This window comes from Squalius cephalus (genome assembly GCF_949319135.1).
Source record: "Squalius cephalus genome assembly, chromosome: 15".
Taxonomy (NCBI): domain Eukaryota; kingdom Metazoa; phylum Chordata; class Actinopteri; order Cypriniformes; family Leuciscidae; genus Squalius; species Squalius cephalus.
In genome coordinates, this window is record NC_137136.1 from 5,039,670 (window position 1) to 5,057,776 (window position 18,107).

The 18,107-nt window shown below is 38.0% G+C and overlaps 3 protein-coding genes across 3 annotated transcripts; all 3 read right to left on the reverse strand.

Annotated features, from left to right (window-relative positions):
• Window positions 1-279: 279 nt before the first annotated feature.
• On the reverse strand, window positions 280-6,239 carry kdf1a (keratinocyte differentiation factor 1a). Its single transcript, XM_079895147.1, has 4 exons — window positions 5,959-6,239; window positions 3,070-4,109; window positions 2,904-2,981; window positions 280-1,407 (listed from the first exon to the last, which is right to left on the reverse strand). Exons 2-4 carry the CDS (start codon window positions 4,088-4,090, stop codon window positions 1,355-1,357), a joined length of 1,152 nt encoding a protein of 383 aa, XP_079751273.1. The 5' UTR covers window positions 4,091-4,109; window positions 5,959-6,239; the 3' UTR covers window positions 280-1,354.
• Window positions 6,240-7,941: 1,702 nt separating this feature from the next.
• Window positions 7,942-10,491, reverse strand: tpbg1a (trophoblast glycoprotein 1a; the record flags this gene model as incomplete). Its single annotated transcript, XM_079895146.1, has 2 exons — window positions 7,942-9,301; window positions 10,214-10,491. 2 exons carry the CDS (start codon window positions 10,489-10,491, stop codon window positions 8,368-8,370), a joined length of 1,212 nt encoding a protein of 403 aa, XP_079751272.1. The 3' UTR covers window positions 7,942-8,367.
• A 1,142-nt stretch (window positions 10,492-11,633) lies between these two features.
• On the reverse strand, window positions 11,634-17,553 carry tmem222a (transmembrane protein 222a). Its single transcript, XM_079895153.1, has 6 exons — window positions 17,409-17,553; window positions 16,476-16,560; window positions 16,362-16,393; window positions 14,790-14,886; window positions 14,235-14,365; window positions 11,634-11,913 (listed from the first exon to the last, which is right to left on the reverse strand). The coding sequence occupies exons 1-6, from the start codon at window positions 17,525-17,527 to the stop codon at window positions 11,826-11,828; spliced, it is 552 nt and encodes a 183-aa protein (XP_079751279.1). The 5' UTR covers window positions 17,528-17,553; the 3' UTR covers window positions 11,634-11,825.
• Between the last annotated feature and the right edge of the window lie 554 nt (window positions 17,554-18,107).

Consider the following 18,107-nt stretch of genomic DNA (forward strand, 5'->3'; position numbering starts at 1 on the left):
CTCGGAAATAAAATTGTTTTTTTGGATTTTAAGTCATAAACATCTGAACTTTTGCCATTCTGACCAAACAATTAGCCTAGCTAAGAAAGATGTTCATGCTGTGTCATTGTGTATCACACATTTTTCCACTGTGTTCTTGTCATGCCATTAATGGGGTATGAAATGTTTTAAAATCCAAAAGCAATACAACAAAATGCTAGCACACATATTTAGCTTCCATGTTAAAAAAAGAAAATTAGTAAATTCTTCCCATTAACCCTTAAAACTGTATTTCATAAATCACAGAGGTAGCTTGACTAGTAAATCAGAGTATCTCTTTTACAGTAGGCAGCATAGTGTCAAAAAGAGGACAGTTGAAAGGGGAATTTTCTCTGGAGTTTGCCCCTCCTCCGCAAAGTACAACTCCAACAAACACTAGGATTTTATTTCCTTTCTATTGTCAAACCAGCCAAACAAGTTCATAGCAAAGTGACCTGAGGGAAACAGAGGGAGGAGGCGTACACCAATGCAATCTTCCGAGAAAAATGCTACGCTGTACAGAGAAATGTTCTGTGGTTCACACGTATGAGTGTAAATATGTTATTCATGATACAGTACTAGATTTGTTTTCTAAAACAACACAGCTCACTTTAATAGACAAAACGGAGCATATAGTTTAAATTAATACAACAATGAGTAAATACAAAAAATGAGGGGAAAATTCCCTTTTTATTTCAATATAAAAAAAGTTACCAAAAAAACTACATCTATACAAGGTATTTTAAAACTCCACCATACAGATGTGGGTGTATCCTCTGACCGTGAACAGTCTCAAAACAACATTAAATTGCATTAAATCGTTTAAACAAAGAACAATTGTTCATCTAAGGTGACATTGAAGGACGGGCTAACAGAGCAAAGCAGTCCGATGAACAGCAACTGATTGAAGTCTTTTTGTTGCTATTAATCAGTGCTCAATACAGGCATATTAATAGATACATCACCACTTAGGACGACAGCAGACTTGTCTCCGAAAGTATAATTAGATCCAATACTTAAATACCCTTTGATGCCAGTGTTTTGGTGAAGAAACTTGTCCATTATGTAACTATTTATCTGCATGGCTTCTGGCGAGGGTAGAAGGGAACCATCAAGTGCAACATTTATTTTGCAACAGGCTCCTTTGTTGAACATTACACTCTGTAGGAAGATGACAGAAACTGTGCCTAAATGGACATCAGCAGTCTTGGGGCATTCAGACAAACACAAACTGTCCTTAGCATAATAACTGCTTTCACTGAAATATAAGAGGAGCACAAGGACAGTAGAAGAACACTAGTAAGGCAGTAGTAATTGAGAGCGAACAGCTGGCGTGTTAGCGCAATAGCGGAGCCCCTGATGAATCTGTGGCCGAGCTTGAGTAGTAATCTGTGAAGGAAAAGAACATGTTGATATTTACAAGCGGTTTGAAGTTGGCGTATAACATGCTAAGTGCAACTCTGCATGCAACAAATGTTTTGAATTAAGGTACAGTCACATGTAGTGTTGCTAGGTGAAATTTAGTATGCAAAATCCAGTAGATTCAATGGGACACGGCACAATGATGGTCTTACTGTGGCAAAATGTAATCGGGTTCGAATTTGGTGCACTCTGATACGTGAATTCAGAGTCGATCGATAGCAAGCCTCTTGATTTGGCAGTGACCTCTATGTGGGGGGAGATTCGTAACTTCGCAACAAAGCAAAATTAAACATCCACAATGGACGGGCGCTCGTTCTGGCAGTTATTTACTCTAGTTTTGTATAAAGCTCCAGTACATTAGTTTTGTATAAAACTACACATCAATATTATAAAATGATTTCATTTTGTTTATTCACTTGCTTTGGATGTTTACTTCGTCATCATTATTAGGCTACTTCATGGTATTTTGTCACATCTGGTCCCACTTTCTTTCGCCTACAAAATTTTGCAGAGCAACATTAAATGTGACGGCACCTTCATCTCAATTGACTGACACTTTTCTCAATAATCAATAGAACTGAGTTACAATTTTAAGGAAAAACATTTTTCAGTACATAGTTTTGTATAGTTTGTAAAGAGACACTGCACTTGTTTTTTTTTACACATCTTTTGCATAGAAAGATTCCATAGCGCAACAATTCCGCAGAAAAGTGAGACCCCTAGACATGTTACAGAATGAGAGCACCACCATTATTGTGTGGAATGGTAGATGTGATTCGATATGGAGGAATACTGGATAAACTGCTTGGAGGCGAGCTAAGACCCCTCAAGAACTTTTGTAAAATGAGGTGAGAAGCTTCAGTGTTCACTGTCAAAAGCTTTAGGCTCAGCAACTACAGTTTATGGAGAATGGATGGGTGGGTGAGGACATTATTCTTGGCGGGGAGGGGTGAAGATCAAAGGCAGGAATGCCCATTTGAAAGTAGAGAATGAGAGACATTTAGAAATGTAACCATTACAATAGGGCATTGAGAAAAGAATACCCCATCCTCAGGGTGCAACTCCACCATGTTCATATCCCAACGCAGGATTGACATGGCACCATGGGCTGGGAGTAAATTATCTTTTCACATCAAGCCAAAGGCTAATTCAACGTCGCCTACAAACGGCGACAGTCACCAGATTACAGTGTCACTTTTCAGACTTTTCCAAGACCCAAAAAACACTGATTCAACATGTTCAATTGGCAACAAAAAAACAACAACAACCGACATGGGTTACACATTGATCCGACAAAACAAGCTAAATGTGTCAGTTGCCTTCGGTCAATATCTGTGCAATGTGAATTGGCCTAAACATGGACTAGAACAGAAATGTACTATGTACAGAATGAAATGTACAGAAATTGCCCCAAACGTACTAGAACAGAAATTATAAGGAGAACGAAGAATGTTGATGCTTACTTTTCCCGCTGGGGCCTCTCATATTTCGGGCAAGCTCATCCGACGGTGTCAACTCTGACACTAGCACCTCGGGATCCCCTGCAGGGAAAGACAAATATCATCAAAAGACATTCAAACATCGTCGTTCCCTACTGACACTCTTACAAACAGAACTACCATCACTCACCATCACTAAATGTAAAGGTCATGGTCTCATTCCCACTGTCGGGCAGCGTTCCATCCCTCCTCCCGTTAGTATGCTGCATTGCATCATGCGATTTATAGTCTTTGCTTTTGTAACCTTTTGAGGACTTGTTGCGGGTGCTGATGCGTATGACACCGTGCACAAGCCGACACTCCGCTTCCTGCTCCTCCAAGTTGTAGTCCTGAGCAATGCTGTTGATCAGATCGCTGATCTCATTGGTTTTACGAGAGAAGGACACATCAGACGTGCATTTTGCCAGCTGCTCAATCTGGTGCATTTTATAAAGTTCTAGGAGCTTTTTAGTGATTAGCGAGTCGATATCAGTGCCGCCATCATCCAGGTCATCTAGATCCAAATCCTCTCGAGAGTAGATACTGGTATTACTGATAGGCCGCTGGTTGTCACCCTTCCCAGCCGTCCTGGTCCGTCGTGGATGTGCCTCTGAGTTGGCAGGGTACTCCACCTTCTTGCCAGCAAGATAGACGTCGCCATACCTGAAGCTACCAGAGCTTGGTAGCTGCTTCGGCTTGCTGGGTTCAAAGGTTACACCACACGTGGGGTTGGTCAGTGCCAATCCATTGGGCTTCCTGGGTTCTGGCTCAGGTTTTAAAGTGTGGTCAGTGCAGCTCTCATTGGGTGGCAAGCAAGGTTTGCGTGACCCATAAAGCCCACAGGTGAGAATGCAGCACAGCAGAGCTTTGCAACCACTCCAGCCGAGGGAGGCACACGAGCCACAGGCTTGAGTACCCTGAGAAGAGTCTGCAGATCCTGGTATAAAGCCCAGGGTTTCCGAGCCTCGTCCATTGGCGTAGTGTGGATGGGTTTTACGGGTGAACTGCGAGTCTATGCTACGAGGTTGCTCGCTGTAGTTCTCCTTGCAGGTCTCTTGACTCGTGCTGCTGTCCCTGGAGTATGTGCGGTTTTGCCTGTAGCCATCAGCCCTAGAACGGCTTGAGCTATGAGGACGTGTCTTGTGATGTGTTCCTGTGCTGTGGCCAGGCATAACTCACCACATTCAGGACCTGCAGGAATGTGGACATTAATGCATCAAGATTTATCGGAGCTGAGAAAGTTCACAAAACATTGATTCCTAGGCATGTTTCAAACATCTCACTTAAAAAGAGACAATATTATCAGGTTGCAGAATATCAGGTTGCAGAATTCACACTGCACACATAAAAAATGCATGTAAAGATGAGCTGAGCCCATTTTTGAGCCCAACATTGCATGCATGATTAAAATACAGCATTATCAACATCTTTTGCGACTTAAAAAACATGCATGTCCAGCGAAAAGCACTTATTAATCAGAAAATCAATTTGAATCCAGGCAATTTAAGCAGTTTACGACATCACTTCAGATTTACGACATTTTCAGATTTGCCCATTTAATTACGACTTCTATATTAATGTGGTCTTTCTCCTCACTTGAAGTACATTTCATGACCATTAAGTTTGTAGTTCTCAATCAGGTTTTTAATAGCCTAACCATTTTTTGTCATTTATGGCTGAACAAATTAATAATTGTGTATGCTGTTACAGTTACTCTCTTTAGATGAAAGATATGTGAAACAAGCCTTGTTATACAGTATTTAAAAGATATGTTCAAAGCAGAAACGACAACAACAAAAAAATCACTGTTAACAATGACTTCAAAGGAACATGACAAATGTTATTAAGTGAATATACATAAACATAAAAGTGTTAAACAGGCCTTGAACTCTTCATTCTATGGTCATTGCACAATTTTACTTCCTCAACCCTGGAGATATAACAGAAATTCAACAACCGTGTAATGGTGAAATCAAATAATGAAAGAAAATACTTTCTAAATTATAAACCAATCTCTAAATTATATTGAAAAATATACAATTGGCCATATGCGTCAAACTACCACGCAGTGGACATGTTCATACTGTGTCTATGCGTAGCCTATGTGTCTGTGTCTACAACTAAGAGTTAAAAGGCATTCCAAACATGTGAACAGCAAACTGATCTGTATCTAGATACCATAGAATGGTTGTTTATTAATACAAGCCTGGAAAATGTGAACATGGTTCAGAGCTGTTATATCAGCACAACCATATCAAGATATTAAGGTTACACATGAAAAAAAGCTAATATTGAGCTGCATCTTATGTAGCTCTTGCTTAGCATGTTTACATTTAGAAAAGAGGGTTTTCTTTGGTGGGCAGGAATTACTCGATAATCAAGTTATTCATTTTAACATGTGTTTTTAAATACACTCCCTTGTGACTTCACCTTTCATAGTCAGTGTTTGCCTTGAGGTTTGCGTTCTTTGTCAAGAGTGATGTGTTTTTTATGAATATGGTCACCGATTCTCAGAAAGCGACATGCCAGTTCAAAAAAATTCCAGATATAGATGATAAGTATTCTCATTTGCCATTAACCTTTGACAGATGATCTATCAAATGGATGGGAATGGAATGTATAGACATTTCTGCTTATTCGCTTCTGGCCATTATCAGTGAACATAGAGTTAAGTCGGATGTAAAGCAGGCCTGTAAGTATGCTCTGGCCAGTCACAAACACTTTATTTGGAGTATTTTAACAGATGGAATATATGTACTGCCTTTATTGACAAAATACAGTTTGTCTGTCAAGTACAATATGAAATGCTTCATTGTTTAGTCTTCAGTGTAACTAACTGTTCTCTTATGCCATGGCAGTAAAAGAACAATATTTATCAACACAGAAATATGCATGGCTATCATCATTTGATATATCCTTTATATCACTGCAAGCGGCAAACTAGAACGCGTCCACCAGGTTCCATTGATTGCGAGCGTTCTAGTGAGTCGCTTCGCGTCGTTCGCAGAGCAGATGGTTTGTCAAAGTGTCAGACACTTACCGCATAGGCTCGGATGAAATCCTCAATTGTTTTGAACGCAACTTCTAGTCGTTCAAGATCGCGGAAGTAGCCGAGTGTGAAATATGTTCCCTTTGACTCCTTAAAACTTCCACTTCAGCGAGCTTTGTTTTGATTCATTGACTGAAAATGGGTCAAACGTTTCGATTTCGTCGCGCAACACGCGCTTTCAGATTCTGGTCATACTAAAGCTTTGATCGGTAAGATTCGTTCCTTCGCCCCGCCGTGCCGTATTTTACCTGCGGCTACAGGTAAATCCAACGCCCACTTACAGGTAAGCAGTGACGTCAGGCCTTTAAACGGATGTTGCTTAAACCTCCTAAATACCTTTTGTTCCTTGACTTTTGCTTTCCTTTTAATCAAGTATAAACCTGACTATAATATTGTCAGCGTTTATACATAGCCTATAGTGTGGAAAAAGTATGTTCTTGGTTAATTTGTGTATGTTCTTATAAGAGAAAATTAATTCAAACATTCACTTCATGATATTACAAGTGTCATTCATTCTTGACTATAGCTCCAAATAAAAAATTCGGAGGTATTTGTCTTGCACCAAACTCAAAAATACATTTGTAACAGGTCAATTTCTAAGAAGTTCTCTTGATCTAATATCCATTATTTGCATAAGGGACATGCAGTGCTTATCTAATGTTAAATATGAGTAACAGTCTATTCATAAAATAAAAAATAAATAAAATATTCAATAAATAAAAAATATACATGCAATTTCAACAATATTAGAAAAGAAATAGAAAATGTGTTCCTGAGGGTTGAAACAGGTCCTGAAAGAAATAATTCCCACAGTCATTGAAATTCTGAAATACTGAAATTCCCAAATCTAAAAAAGTCTTGAAACAAATAGAGATCTTAAAAAGTAATAGAAAGTTTGAGTTTCTGGTTATGCTCAGTGTGAAGTATTTCCTCTTGAGAAGATGATTTTTTAAAAATCATTATAAAATACTCATGAATAACTGAAAATGTCATGGAAATTCATGGGTCAAAAGCAGAGGGAACTCCAAATAGAATGTACATTTATAAGTATAAATATTCTCTGTGGAATGATGCATATTAATAAATGCTCTAAAAAAAATTATATAAATGCAGACATTCCTACACTACAGATTCATTGACATTGCTTCACATAACAACATCAACATTTTAGTTTCCTTTGAGTGGACAACGTTTTAATGTTATGCTACATAACTGTGTATGCACACACACCAGATGTGTTTCCCCCCCCCCCAAACATGCTGTAAAATACTGCTTTGCCAAAAGTGTAGACACAGATTAATATGGGCTGTCTGGTCTTGATCAATTGCAGTCATTAGTTCTAGGCTCTAGCAAGCACACATGCGCATGGAGAGATTCACTATGTGCTCGCAGGGAACATTAGACTCCAAATCCTTCATTGTGCCCCATTTCCCCCAATACACCCTTTCATTTCCCTCCTTTCCTCAACCGTAGCGAAATATTGAGGACACAATCTGTAGCAGCGAATGCTGTGGGCCGCACCAACTAATGTGATGGAGAGCAGCGTTTCAATCTGCTGAATAGGTTATGAAATATAATGGAGAGTATAATTCAGTCAGATAGGGTTAGATGCACATGAGAAGTCATTCAGTGCGTCTTCAGATCTCCTTTTATAAACCCCAGAAAGTTTGGCAAGACAACAATAGACTGATAATTCAGATGATGTTTTGAGCTCATCAATTCATTTTTTCAGATATAGTAAATAAATAGTAAAAAAAAAAAATAGTATAATTCCAGCATGTACATGGTGAACGTGATTTCACCAAGTACAACATGTTTCTGGATCGACATCTTTGTTGATCCTGGAACAACATTCCAATCAACCAATCAGATTTGAAGGACAAGTTTACAGTTTATGTCAAGTTTAGGCTTACAACCAGGGTTAGGTGCTTCTACATCAGTGTTATTCAGCTATCATTTCCCTCTGATTGTTGTTCCAGGATTAACAAAGTATTTTGATCCAGGAACATGTCTTACTTGGCAAAATCACGGTAACCAGATGTACATTTAGGGTTTTGTGGCTTTTAGTCCATGTTGGTTAATTCTACTGTAATCCTACACATTGACACAGTAGATAAAGTATATGCTTTTGCAATTTCTCCTTGTGATAAACAGACCAAAAATTGCGTTGACTCATATGGATGTTGTCCAATCTAATGTATATTGTATTAGCCTACATCATGCATATATGGGAATAACATAAGCCATCAGTCAGCCATCTCTCTACTTGGTATCTGCTGACCACTAGTCTCAATGACATGATTTTCCTTGATTTGGTCTATTTAGAAAAAAAGTCCACTTTGCTACTGACTGCAATATTTTTCTATTAAAAATGGGTTAATTGTGCAGTTTGTTGTCCAGTTATAGTGTCACATCCGATGGAATCTGTGTGATACGGGAGTCAGAAGGGATGTGCCCCAAATGTGGGTCCATTCGCGGCTGACCCTGCCGAATGTTTGGAACATGCCCCAGTCGTGGGTCAGAGTCAATTTCGTAACGATAATGATACCCCTCCAGCACATTTTGGCATGCTTCATGTATGTCTGTGATCCATTTCTTGATGCCATTTCTGTTGAGGTAGACGACGAATAGAAAGACCATGCCGACGAATCCCAGCACTAATCCAAGGAACACGTAGGAAGTATGTAGGGACAAGTCTGTAATCTCTTCGTGCGGTTTACCGTAACACCCCAATGCCTGTGCAGTGAGAACCCGCAAAGACACTTCACGCAGCGCTGTGGGATATTCGCAATACAGCCTGTCTGCATCGCCCACCCTGACCTTTGAACTGTTTAGCCAGTTCACAAACTCTTGTGCTTCACACGTGCACACGTAAGGATTCTGACCCAACATCAGACGGACCCGACCGAGTCGCTCCAACTCGTGAAGACCCTCGTCGCTGATAGTTCTGAATGCATTTCTGCTCAAGTCCAGCTCCAAAAGTTGTTCAATACCAGAGAAAGTGCTGTTGTAGACGGCCACCAGAGAGTTGTTGTTCAGATGGAGATGCTGCAGGTTTGGCAGAGGAGAGAACATCCCCGGGGGTAAGAAGACGAGGCGGTTGTCCGACAGGTCAAGGCGCAGCAGATTTGTGAGCTCGCCCCAGCGCAGGGCAGTGATGAGGTCAGTCAGAGATGTGTAGTTGTAGAGGGACGAGCGAAGGCTGAGCTCCTGCAGGGGGCTTCCAGGCACGGAGAACGCCTCTGGGTGGATGAGCACCAGCGGGTTGTTGTTCAGGATTAGAGAACGCAGCATGTGCAGCGAGGAGAACGCATGCGATCCAACCTCCATAATGCTGACAAAGAATGGAAAATGTTTTTTAATGGATTTTACATTTTTTTAAATGATTTTTAGAGGATTCTAAATGGTGGAATGTACAAAAATGAAAGAGCACGACTAAATCTATACTTTCAGAATAGATAGATAGATAGATAGATAGATAGATAGATAGATAGATAGATAGATAGATAGATAGATAGATAGATAGATTGATACACAGACAGATTGATTGACAGACAGATAGATACATAGATAGATCAATCGACAGATAGATCGATAGATTATAGATCAGTCGACAGATGATAGATAGACAGACAGACAGACAGATAGATAGATAGACAGATTGATTGACAGACAGATAGATAGATACATAGACAGATAGATCAATTGACAGATAGATGATAGATAGATACACAGACAGACAGACAGATTGATTGACAGACAGAAAGATACATAGACAAATAGATCAATTGACAGATAGATAGATAGATAGATAGATAGATTATAGATATATAGATAGGCAGATCAGTCGACAGATAGATAAATGATAGATAGACAGACAGACAGATAGATGATAGATAGATACACAGACAGATTGATTGACAGACAGATAGATAGATAGATAGACAGATAGATCAATTGACAGATAGATAGATAGATACACAGACAGATAGACAGACAGATAGATAGATAGATAGACAGACAGATAGATAGATAGATAGACAGACAGATAGATAGATAGATAGATAGATACACAGACAGATTGATTGACAGACAGACAGACAGATAGATAGATAGATAGATAGATAGATAGATAGATAGATAGATAGATAGATAGATACATAGACAGATAGACAGATAGACAGACAGATAGATAGATAGATAGATTTTTATTATTTATTTATTTACTGACCATATCTTTTCTTACCCATTATTCCTCAGGTTCAGGTGTGTGACGTTCTGCAGTCCGTTGAACGCGCTGTGCTCGAGTCTGTGAATCGTGTTTCCAGTGATGATCAGGCTGATCGTGTCGCTCGGGATCGCCGCGGGGACTCGGAACAGCGCGGCAGACGCGCAGCGCACCGTATGTTCAACATCAGAACACTCGCAGCGCGACGGACACAACGCGACGGATGAGGAGACGCACAGCATCGCGCAGACAAGCGTCAGCATCATCCAAACTCTCACACTCGCAGACCGGAGCATCTGATCACCGTCTGCACGGGCTGCGCTCTTCAGTGTAAGTGCACATGCTGTAGTACAACAACACACACAGCTGGACTGACTGAGTCCTCCTCACTCTAGGAGATCATTACTAACTCATTACTTTACCTAGAAACACCTCCTGATCGTGGCTATATAAGCGGGTGGGGGGAGCTGCATCTACACATCCATCCATTCAGAGTACTGAGGATAGTATACTGTGACCATAACATTTGTAGAGCAGTGTTTTCTTTCTGATTATGTAAATTAATTGCACTGATTTCTTTCTGTCCTTTGTCATACATTAAATTCCCACATAAATAGCAGATGCACACCCAAAGCATTTGAAAGAAAAAAAGTTTGTTGACTTTGAAATGCTAAAATAATAGATAGTGCTGAAGATGAAGAGTCAGTGTTTGTTTGTGGTTAGTGGATCATGTTAATAGTTCATGTGATTCTCTACACCTGTGAGTCCCCTATTTGAGAAGAAATTACTTCATATATTCAGTAAAAACACTTTAAACATCATGAAGACAAAAGACCCTGTATTGAAGAGAAAAGATCCAGCACTAGATGTATTGTTTGGACATTTTTAGCAAACATGTACTTGCTCTCTTTCTTTACAACAATTGACCCTTGCCTTTATATTTTGATAAGTGTATTTTAAGTTTCAAAATACCTTTTGAGGTCATTGTATAAAAACGAGGACAAACATTATGGATTTACATTTGTATTTGGTCATATAATATAAATGAAAACATAAAAAGCATAAGGAATGGACCAAATATACAAACTCCCATTAGAATAAAATAATGTAAACATCCTGGATCACTTAAAATAACTGATGAAAGTGTGCATATTTTTGATGCACCACAAAATTCAAATAGTTCTAAGAATGAGGCAAAATAAAATGACGAGAAGTCATATGCTTAGATCTTAATTCTAATAACCTTCCTCATTATAGGTTGTGGAGTCTCTTTTCACAACAGTCTTGACGGGAAATTGTTGTCTTGTTTCATTTAGACCCATCAATGTATGTGATTATCTTACAAATATATCAAATGCAAAAGCTTATGTAAGCAGTAATGGAAAAGGTCCCTGTAATTCACTTATTTACAATGTCACTAATAGTCTGCGTGTCACTAGATGCAAAGAGGTCTCTGTATTCCCAACCAGCCAGACTGAATCTCCGAACAGAAGCAATGTAATGTTGTACAGACGCATGATTAAAGTTCAGATTTGCTTCTTGTAGCCGTGGCTCATAATGATCCTGAGGTGCCCTGTGCGACCGTTCAACATCTCTCTCCGTGTTTGATGTTCCTGTCATCCAACCTCCGTCATCGCAGGTTGACAGCAAGGGCGATGGTGACTATGACCCCACAAATCATCAGGAAAGGCAGCCAGGTCTTCAGGAACCCCACAAAGCTACAGGACAACAAGGAAAAGAGACATTCAAACGAGCCATTTTAGCATCATGTCACCCTTGGCTTGATTTTAAAGACACTTAATATTAAAATGCACTTAATATTCAGCAATATTGTCAATTTGACTGCACTGAAACTATCAGACACTATTGTGTTCTGTTGAGCTGCTTCATACAGTAGCTGAATTGACGAACCTTTCAACATCAATAGTTATTGAACTGAATTGAATCGACATTGAACTGAATTAAGCTGAAAAATATCACTACTTCTGTAGAGCTGCTTTACAGCAGACTATGAATTTTGCATCATTGAAGGATATTTTCCTGTTTATTACTGTGAAGCTGCTTAAAAATCTGTATTGTACACAGCGTTATATAAAGGTGACTTGACTCATGTAGATAAAAACATCACCCTTTTAGAGAAACACAGCATTAGAGGGTTTAGTTTAACCAAAAATGTAAATTATGTCATCATTTACTCTCCCTCATGTCATCCCAAATCCATATCTAAGGCAGAATGTCAAAGCGTGACACGAGGGTGAGAAAACAATGGCAGAATTTTCATTTTTGAGAATAGTCTCACGCAGAAGCTTACAATGCACCTCTCTCTCCCCCAGAAACCCTTATTTTGTGTGTCCTGGTGTCCTCTACATCACAACACTGAGAGTCCCAGGTGGAAGACTGGTGACATATAAGGGGAAACACGGTGGCCGACCGCGATAAATCATTCAGTCAAAGGTAAGGACACACTGACTTCTAAATTCTAAGGCAGTATTGTATGGATCCTTCACAGAGAAGGCAATCAGAATTTATTGAAACAATCAAACCCAACACTGTAGATGCAATGTGGGAATTCATTGCTTTTACATGAGTAATATGTTTGAGTATATTTAACTTAAAAGCATGCTAACATCCAACTATCACAATCAATTGTGTGTCCCTTGCAGTTTTGTTTTAGAAGTGCAATTTACTTCTTATGTATCGCACCATGGCCTAAAATGAACACTTACCAAGTGCCAAATGCGAGTAAAAACTGACGTTAGTGAGTATATTAGTATAGAGTATATTATATTAGTAGATAGTGTCAATTGCCAGTTGGCCGGTAACATTTTAATGAATTCTAACAATGCAATATTGTGAGAACATGAACGTGAAATGATACTCGGGACAGTTGATTGGCCAGTGCTGCATCGCCACAATATTTAAGCCTTGCCTGCAGCTAATTTAAATATTCAAGCGCAAGAAGACGCTAAAAGCAACTCAATTCGTTACTCGTGTGCTGTGTGGAAAGTTTAAACATCCGTAGTGCGCGCTCAGAAAGCTGTGCCTCAGATAGCGTGCGCTACTGAATTGAGCTCTCGTTCACGTCTTCTTGCGCTTGAATAGACATGTTCAAACAAAATTATGTCAAAATGCCCATCTTCTTGGCAAGCACCCTCATATACATAGTCAGTTATGTCTTAAGTGAACATAAACAGTTGAGCAAGAAAATGAATGTGTTTCAGTATATTGAATCCGTGCATTCGCTCTTAAAGCGACAGCAGCCTAATATTCCTGCTGCAGTCTGTGTTTTTTAATGTTAATCAAACAACAAAAGACAAAGAAAAATCACTCACTGCTCTAGACTGAATAACTTGTGTAACTTTAATAAGGATTAATGTATGTTTCATTGCTGGTAAAAAAAGAATTATAATAATATAATAATTCAATAATATTGATTATTGAATTTCTTAAGTCACCGGCCATTAACAGAAATGGCAAAACCAGAAAAAAACAGTTTAGTCCCACAGAAGGATATAAACAGCGACTAAGCTTTTAGAACAGCCACTGTAATCTCACCAGCATCTCTTCATCAGTACAACGCTGTTTTAAATAGCACAGCTAATCTTTTCAGAAGCATTAGTCACTCACTTTTGTCAGGAAGAAATAATAATTAGACAATGTGTATTTTTTATCATTATATAAATGAAAGTTGTGATAAACCGGGAGTAGAGACAGATCTTTTCTTCTGTATTGTGATGTAGGCATTGGTCATTGATTGGATGTTGAAATGTGGGCGTGGCACTCAAAAGTGCAGGCAGATCTGAATGCGAGCTTGCAGTGGATTGTAAAAAAAGGGGCGGAGTTTAAGCAGACTAAATGATTGGAGAAGACCAGCATACGTCAATAGAGAGAAGTCTGTCCTTTCACTGGAAGATCTAGTTATGATGATATTCTGATTAAACATTTCCAGGGTCAAAAAAACCCACACAAAAGTCCACAATAAGATCAATAACATGCTTTTAGAAAATAGATTTACATTTTCTAAAACCCGGCATCTCACCTGACATGTTTGCTGTGGATGAAGGACAGTAAGCAGAGTTTGACCATGTTCCACGAGGAGCAGTTGTCGTAGCGCATGAGGTTCAGAGCCATGGCCACGTGAGAGTGGCAGTTATCACAACACAGATTGTGCTGCAATGCGGTGAGGACGTCACAAACAAGCAAAACAGAAAAGAATGTCAGTTATAGAGATATTAGGAAGTCGCTATGTTTGTGTAATATAATTGGGTTGCAAAATTAAGGTTTTTAATCAAACTTTTGTTAAGACTATCAAAATAGAACATACAAATAAATATATAGATTTATTAGACAAATACAATTTTATAATAATAATAATTTTTATTATATTTTCTTTGTCATATTTAAGCCTTATTAATAAACATATTAAAATTACAATAAAATATATGGTAAATTGTTGAATGTATATACATTTCACAATATATGCATTGTGTAAATAGGTGAATATCATGAAAATAATTCACATTTCACCATAAAATCAGATGTCAAATGACGTCATTCACAACAAAACAAGAAAATATTACAGTAGAGATCTGACCATTCTAGTTTTGTATTCCTCAGACGCCTCGTGCACGGCCATATCCCAGGCGTTTGCTCCACCGCCGTACACTTTATTCTTATCCAGCTTCCAGTACCTGAAACAACAAGCATTAAATCCAAATTTTAATTTTAAATGTATCCAAATGAATATCTTGTATCCATTATAGTTTATAGTCAGGGCTTAACATTAAGCTTTTTGCTCACCAGCCACTGTGGCTAGTGGTTTTACTAGCCACTCAGTATTTTCACTGGCCACGATTGATACCATGGGGAAAAACTACCATATAGATATTTTTAATATTATCTCATTTGGCAGCAGGAATATTAGGCTTCTGTCACTTTAAGACCTGATGCACTGATCCATTATACTGTTACACATGCGTTTTCTTTCCCAACTGTTCACTTAAAAAATCGACGGCACTACATTGCATTTTAGTTTATTATTTCAGATACCTTTTTAATAGACCACTATTGAAAACTGTATTATGTATAAAATTCAACCTGCCAGAGTGGCTAGTAGTAGGAGTGACTTGTGTTACACGCTACCGCTGAAATACACCCACATTTGGCAGGTCAGCTGGTGTTAATGTCAAGCCCTGTTTATAGTTTGACAGGGTAAAATCAGGGTTCGAATTATGATTTCATCTTTGTGGGGGTCTCTTTAAAAAAAAAAAAAAAGTAGCCTATGAGCAGGCGCAGCGAAGCTTAATAATGTAATATAAAAATATAAAAATTTGTAAATATAATACAAATTTAATTTTAAAAAAAGCGTTGGTAACACAATTCAATTTAAATAGTACATTTGGTTTAATTTGTCGTTTAATGAGGTCTAATATGTTGTTAAATTGTTAAATAAATAGATCCGACAGATTTAAGCATGTACTTAAGTGGTCCAGTGGTAGAACTTTTGCCAAGCGTGTCAGAGGTTCTGGGTTCGAATCCATACTCATATAGGATTTTTTTTTTTTAATCAAATCCGATTATGTTTATCAGTGGTTGTATATCAGGCAGAGACACATTTGCGTGCATTTTGTTTTGTAATTTCACTGGAACGAATAGAGAGTCTCCACAACGGATTGAAGCGCACATCCGAGTGAAGACTGTGCGCGAGCCACAAACAAACACAGTATCCGCGCCACTGATCGCAGCGGCAACAAGCACTTTGATCACTTGTTTTAAGCATAAGGATGTAGTGTGATGACGATCCCGTGAGATTCATGTGTTTGGCATCTTGTCCTATCTTTTAAGTCATGCTACAGTAGTCTGAAGGAAAAGGTGCTTTATTTGTAATTTAAAATAATGGTGCTGATGATTTTTAGAGACCCCCACAGGTGTATGATTTTACTGCTTTCATGGGAGCTCACCCTCTCTCTATGGGAGCTCAGCTCCCACTGGCTCACACGTAATTCGAACCATGGGTAAAATGTATTATTAGTTTGAACGATTATGCTTAGTGAGAAAATATTTTTGATGTAAGGACCAAATCTTTCCAATGTTTAAGTCTCATATGTGCAGATGATAATTCTGATGATATTCTTCTCTATCACATTCACTAGGGTTTTAAACTCACTTTGTTGGTTTTCCAAACGCCATGTTGTCCTCCTGTATAAAAATATAAATGAAAGTAGTTAGTGCATCAGTGCAGTCATGCTAAAGTCAGCGCAATCATCAGAAATAAACTCACTGATACGAAGTAAGGACCAGCAAAATCCCTGATCACACCGGTGGATGTGCAGATGCCCATGTGTCCAATGAATGGCAGAAACCAGCTGCAGAGATAAAACAAAAAAACACATCAACACAGAAATCCTCCTCATATTTGCAGCTTTTTAGTATGTTTCTCTAATAAAATACAGATATGTATGGAAGCCCATTTCCGCGACATAAGAAAAAAGAAAATCATGCTATGGTAAATCACAATTAGCATAAAATGTCATAATTATGATTCAAAAAGTCCAAATTATGACTTACTAATAATTTTTACTTTTTAATGACAGACTAAATCATGATGAGATAATAAAAGTCCAGATTATGACATACCGAGTCATAATTGAGTTTAAAAAGTCGATATTGTGCTTTCTATTACATTTTAGGTCATGTATTTGACTGTTTTATGTCATAATAACGGCTTTTTATGTGCCGAAATTTTTAATAATTGCTGCTTTTTAAGTGTCGAAATTCTGAAGTAAAAAGTCGAAATTGTGCTTTCTATAACATTTTAGGTCATATTTTTGACTGTTTTATGCCATAATTACGACTTTTTACTTCAGAATTTCAACTTTCATGACATCATTTTCACTTTTTAATGTCATAATTATGACTTTTAAGTCATACTTTTGATTTAGTATATGTCATAATAATTTCGACTTTTTAAACGAAGCATGAATGTGATTTACTTTTACAAAAGCATGATTTTGTTTCGTTTGTGTTGGAAATGGGGTTCCATAGATGTGTGTGTGTGTGTGTGTGTGTGTGTGTGTGAGGATTATAGGAGCTCAGTCGAGACGATATGACAGAAAGCGCTGACAGAAATATTGACAGACTCAGGCGCGTTTACTGTCAGAATGTGTTGGTGTTCCGCACGTGATCCGTCAGAACATCTCCGGTCGATACTCACGTCAGAACCGGAATCGGTGTCCAGACGATGCAGTGCGGATAACGGCTCATTTCTTTGTCGATTTTCTCGAAACCTCCGTGGAAGTGTTTCATCGTGTCGATCTCGGGAACATCCGCCATCACAGTCTGCGCGGTGACGTCATCGTGACGTCGGCGCCGTAGTGGTTCTCATTAGGTTATAATATTATTATCATATATAAATAATATGTATCACATTATACATACATACTATAATATAATATAATATAAAATAATATAATATAATATAATATAATATAATTTAATACAATTTAATATAATATAATATAATATAATATAATAGTTTTTTTTTCAGTAACACTTTACTTAAAGCCTTCATGTGTTGCATTATAAAAATATTTTAATACATTAATTATGCCTTGTAATGCACCTTATAATGCATTGTATGATCTCATGAATAATTGTAACCATAATTATAATACATTATAATACTTATGTTACGCCTTTAGAGTATAATGCTTTAAAACACATGACAAACATACAATCTCAGATGCCACAAGGAATCTGCAAATGCTGTATTATAATATGCATGTCAACTTTGGTTACAATTATTTATGAAAAAGATGGCATGCATTATAACCTTCATAATGCATTATACCTAAAGGCTTTAAGTCTTACTGGTTTTTCTTTTTGTTAGAAAAAATTAAGAAAAAGCAGTACA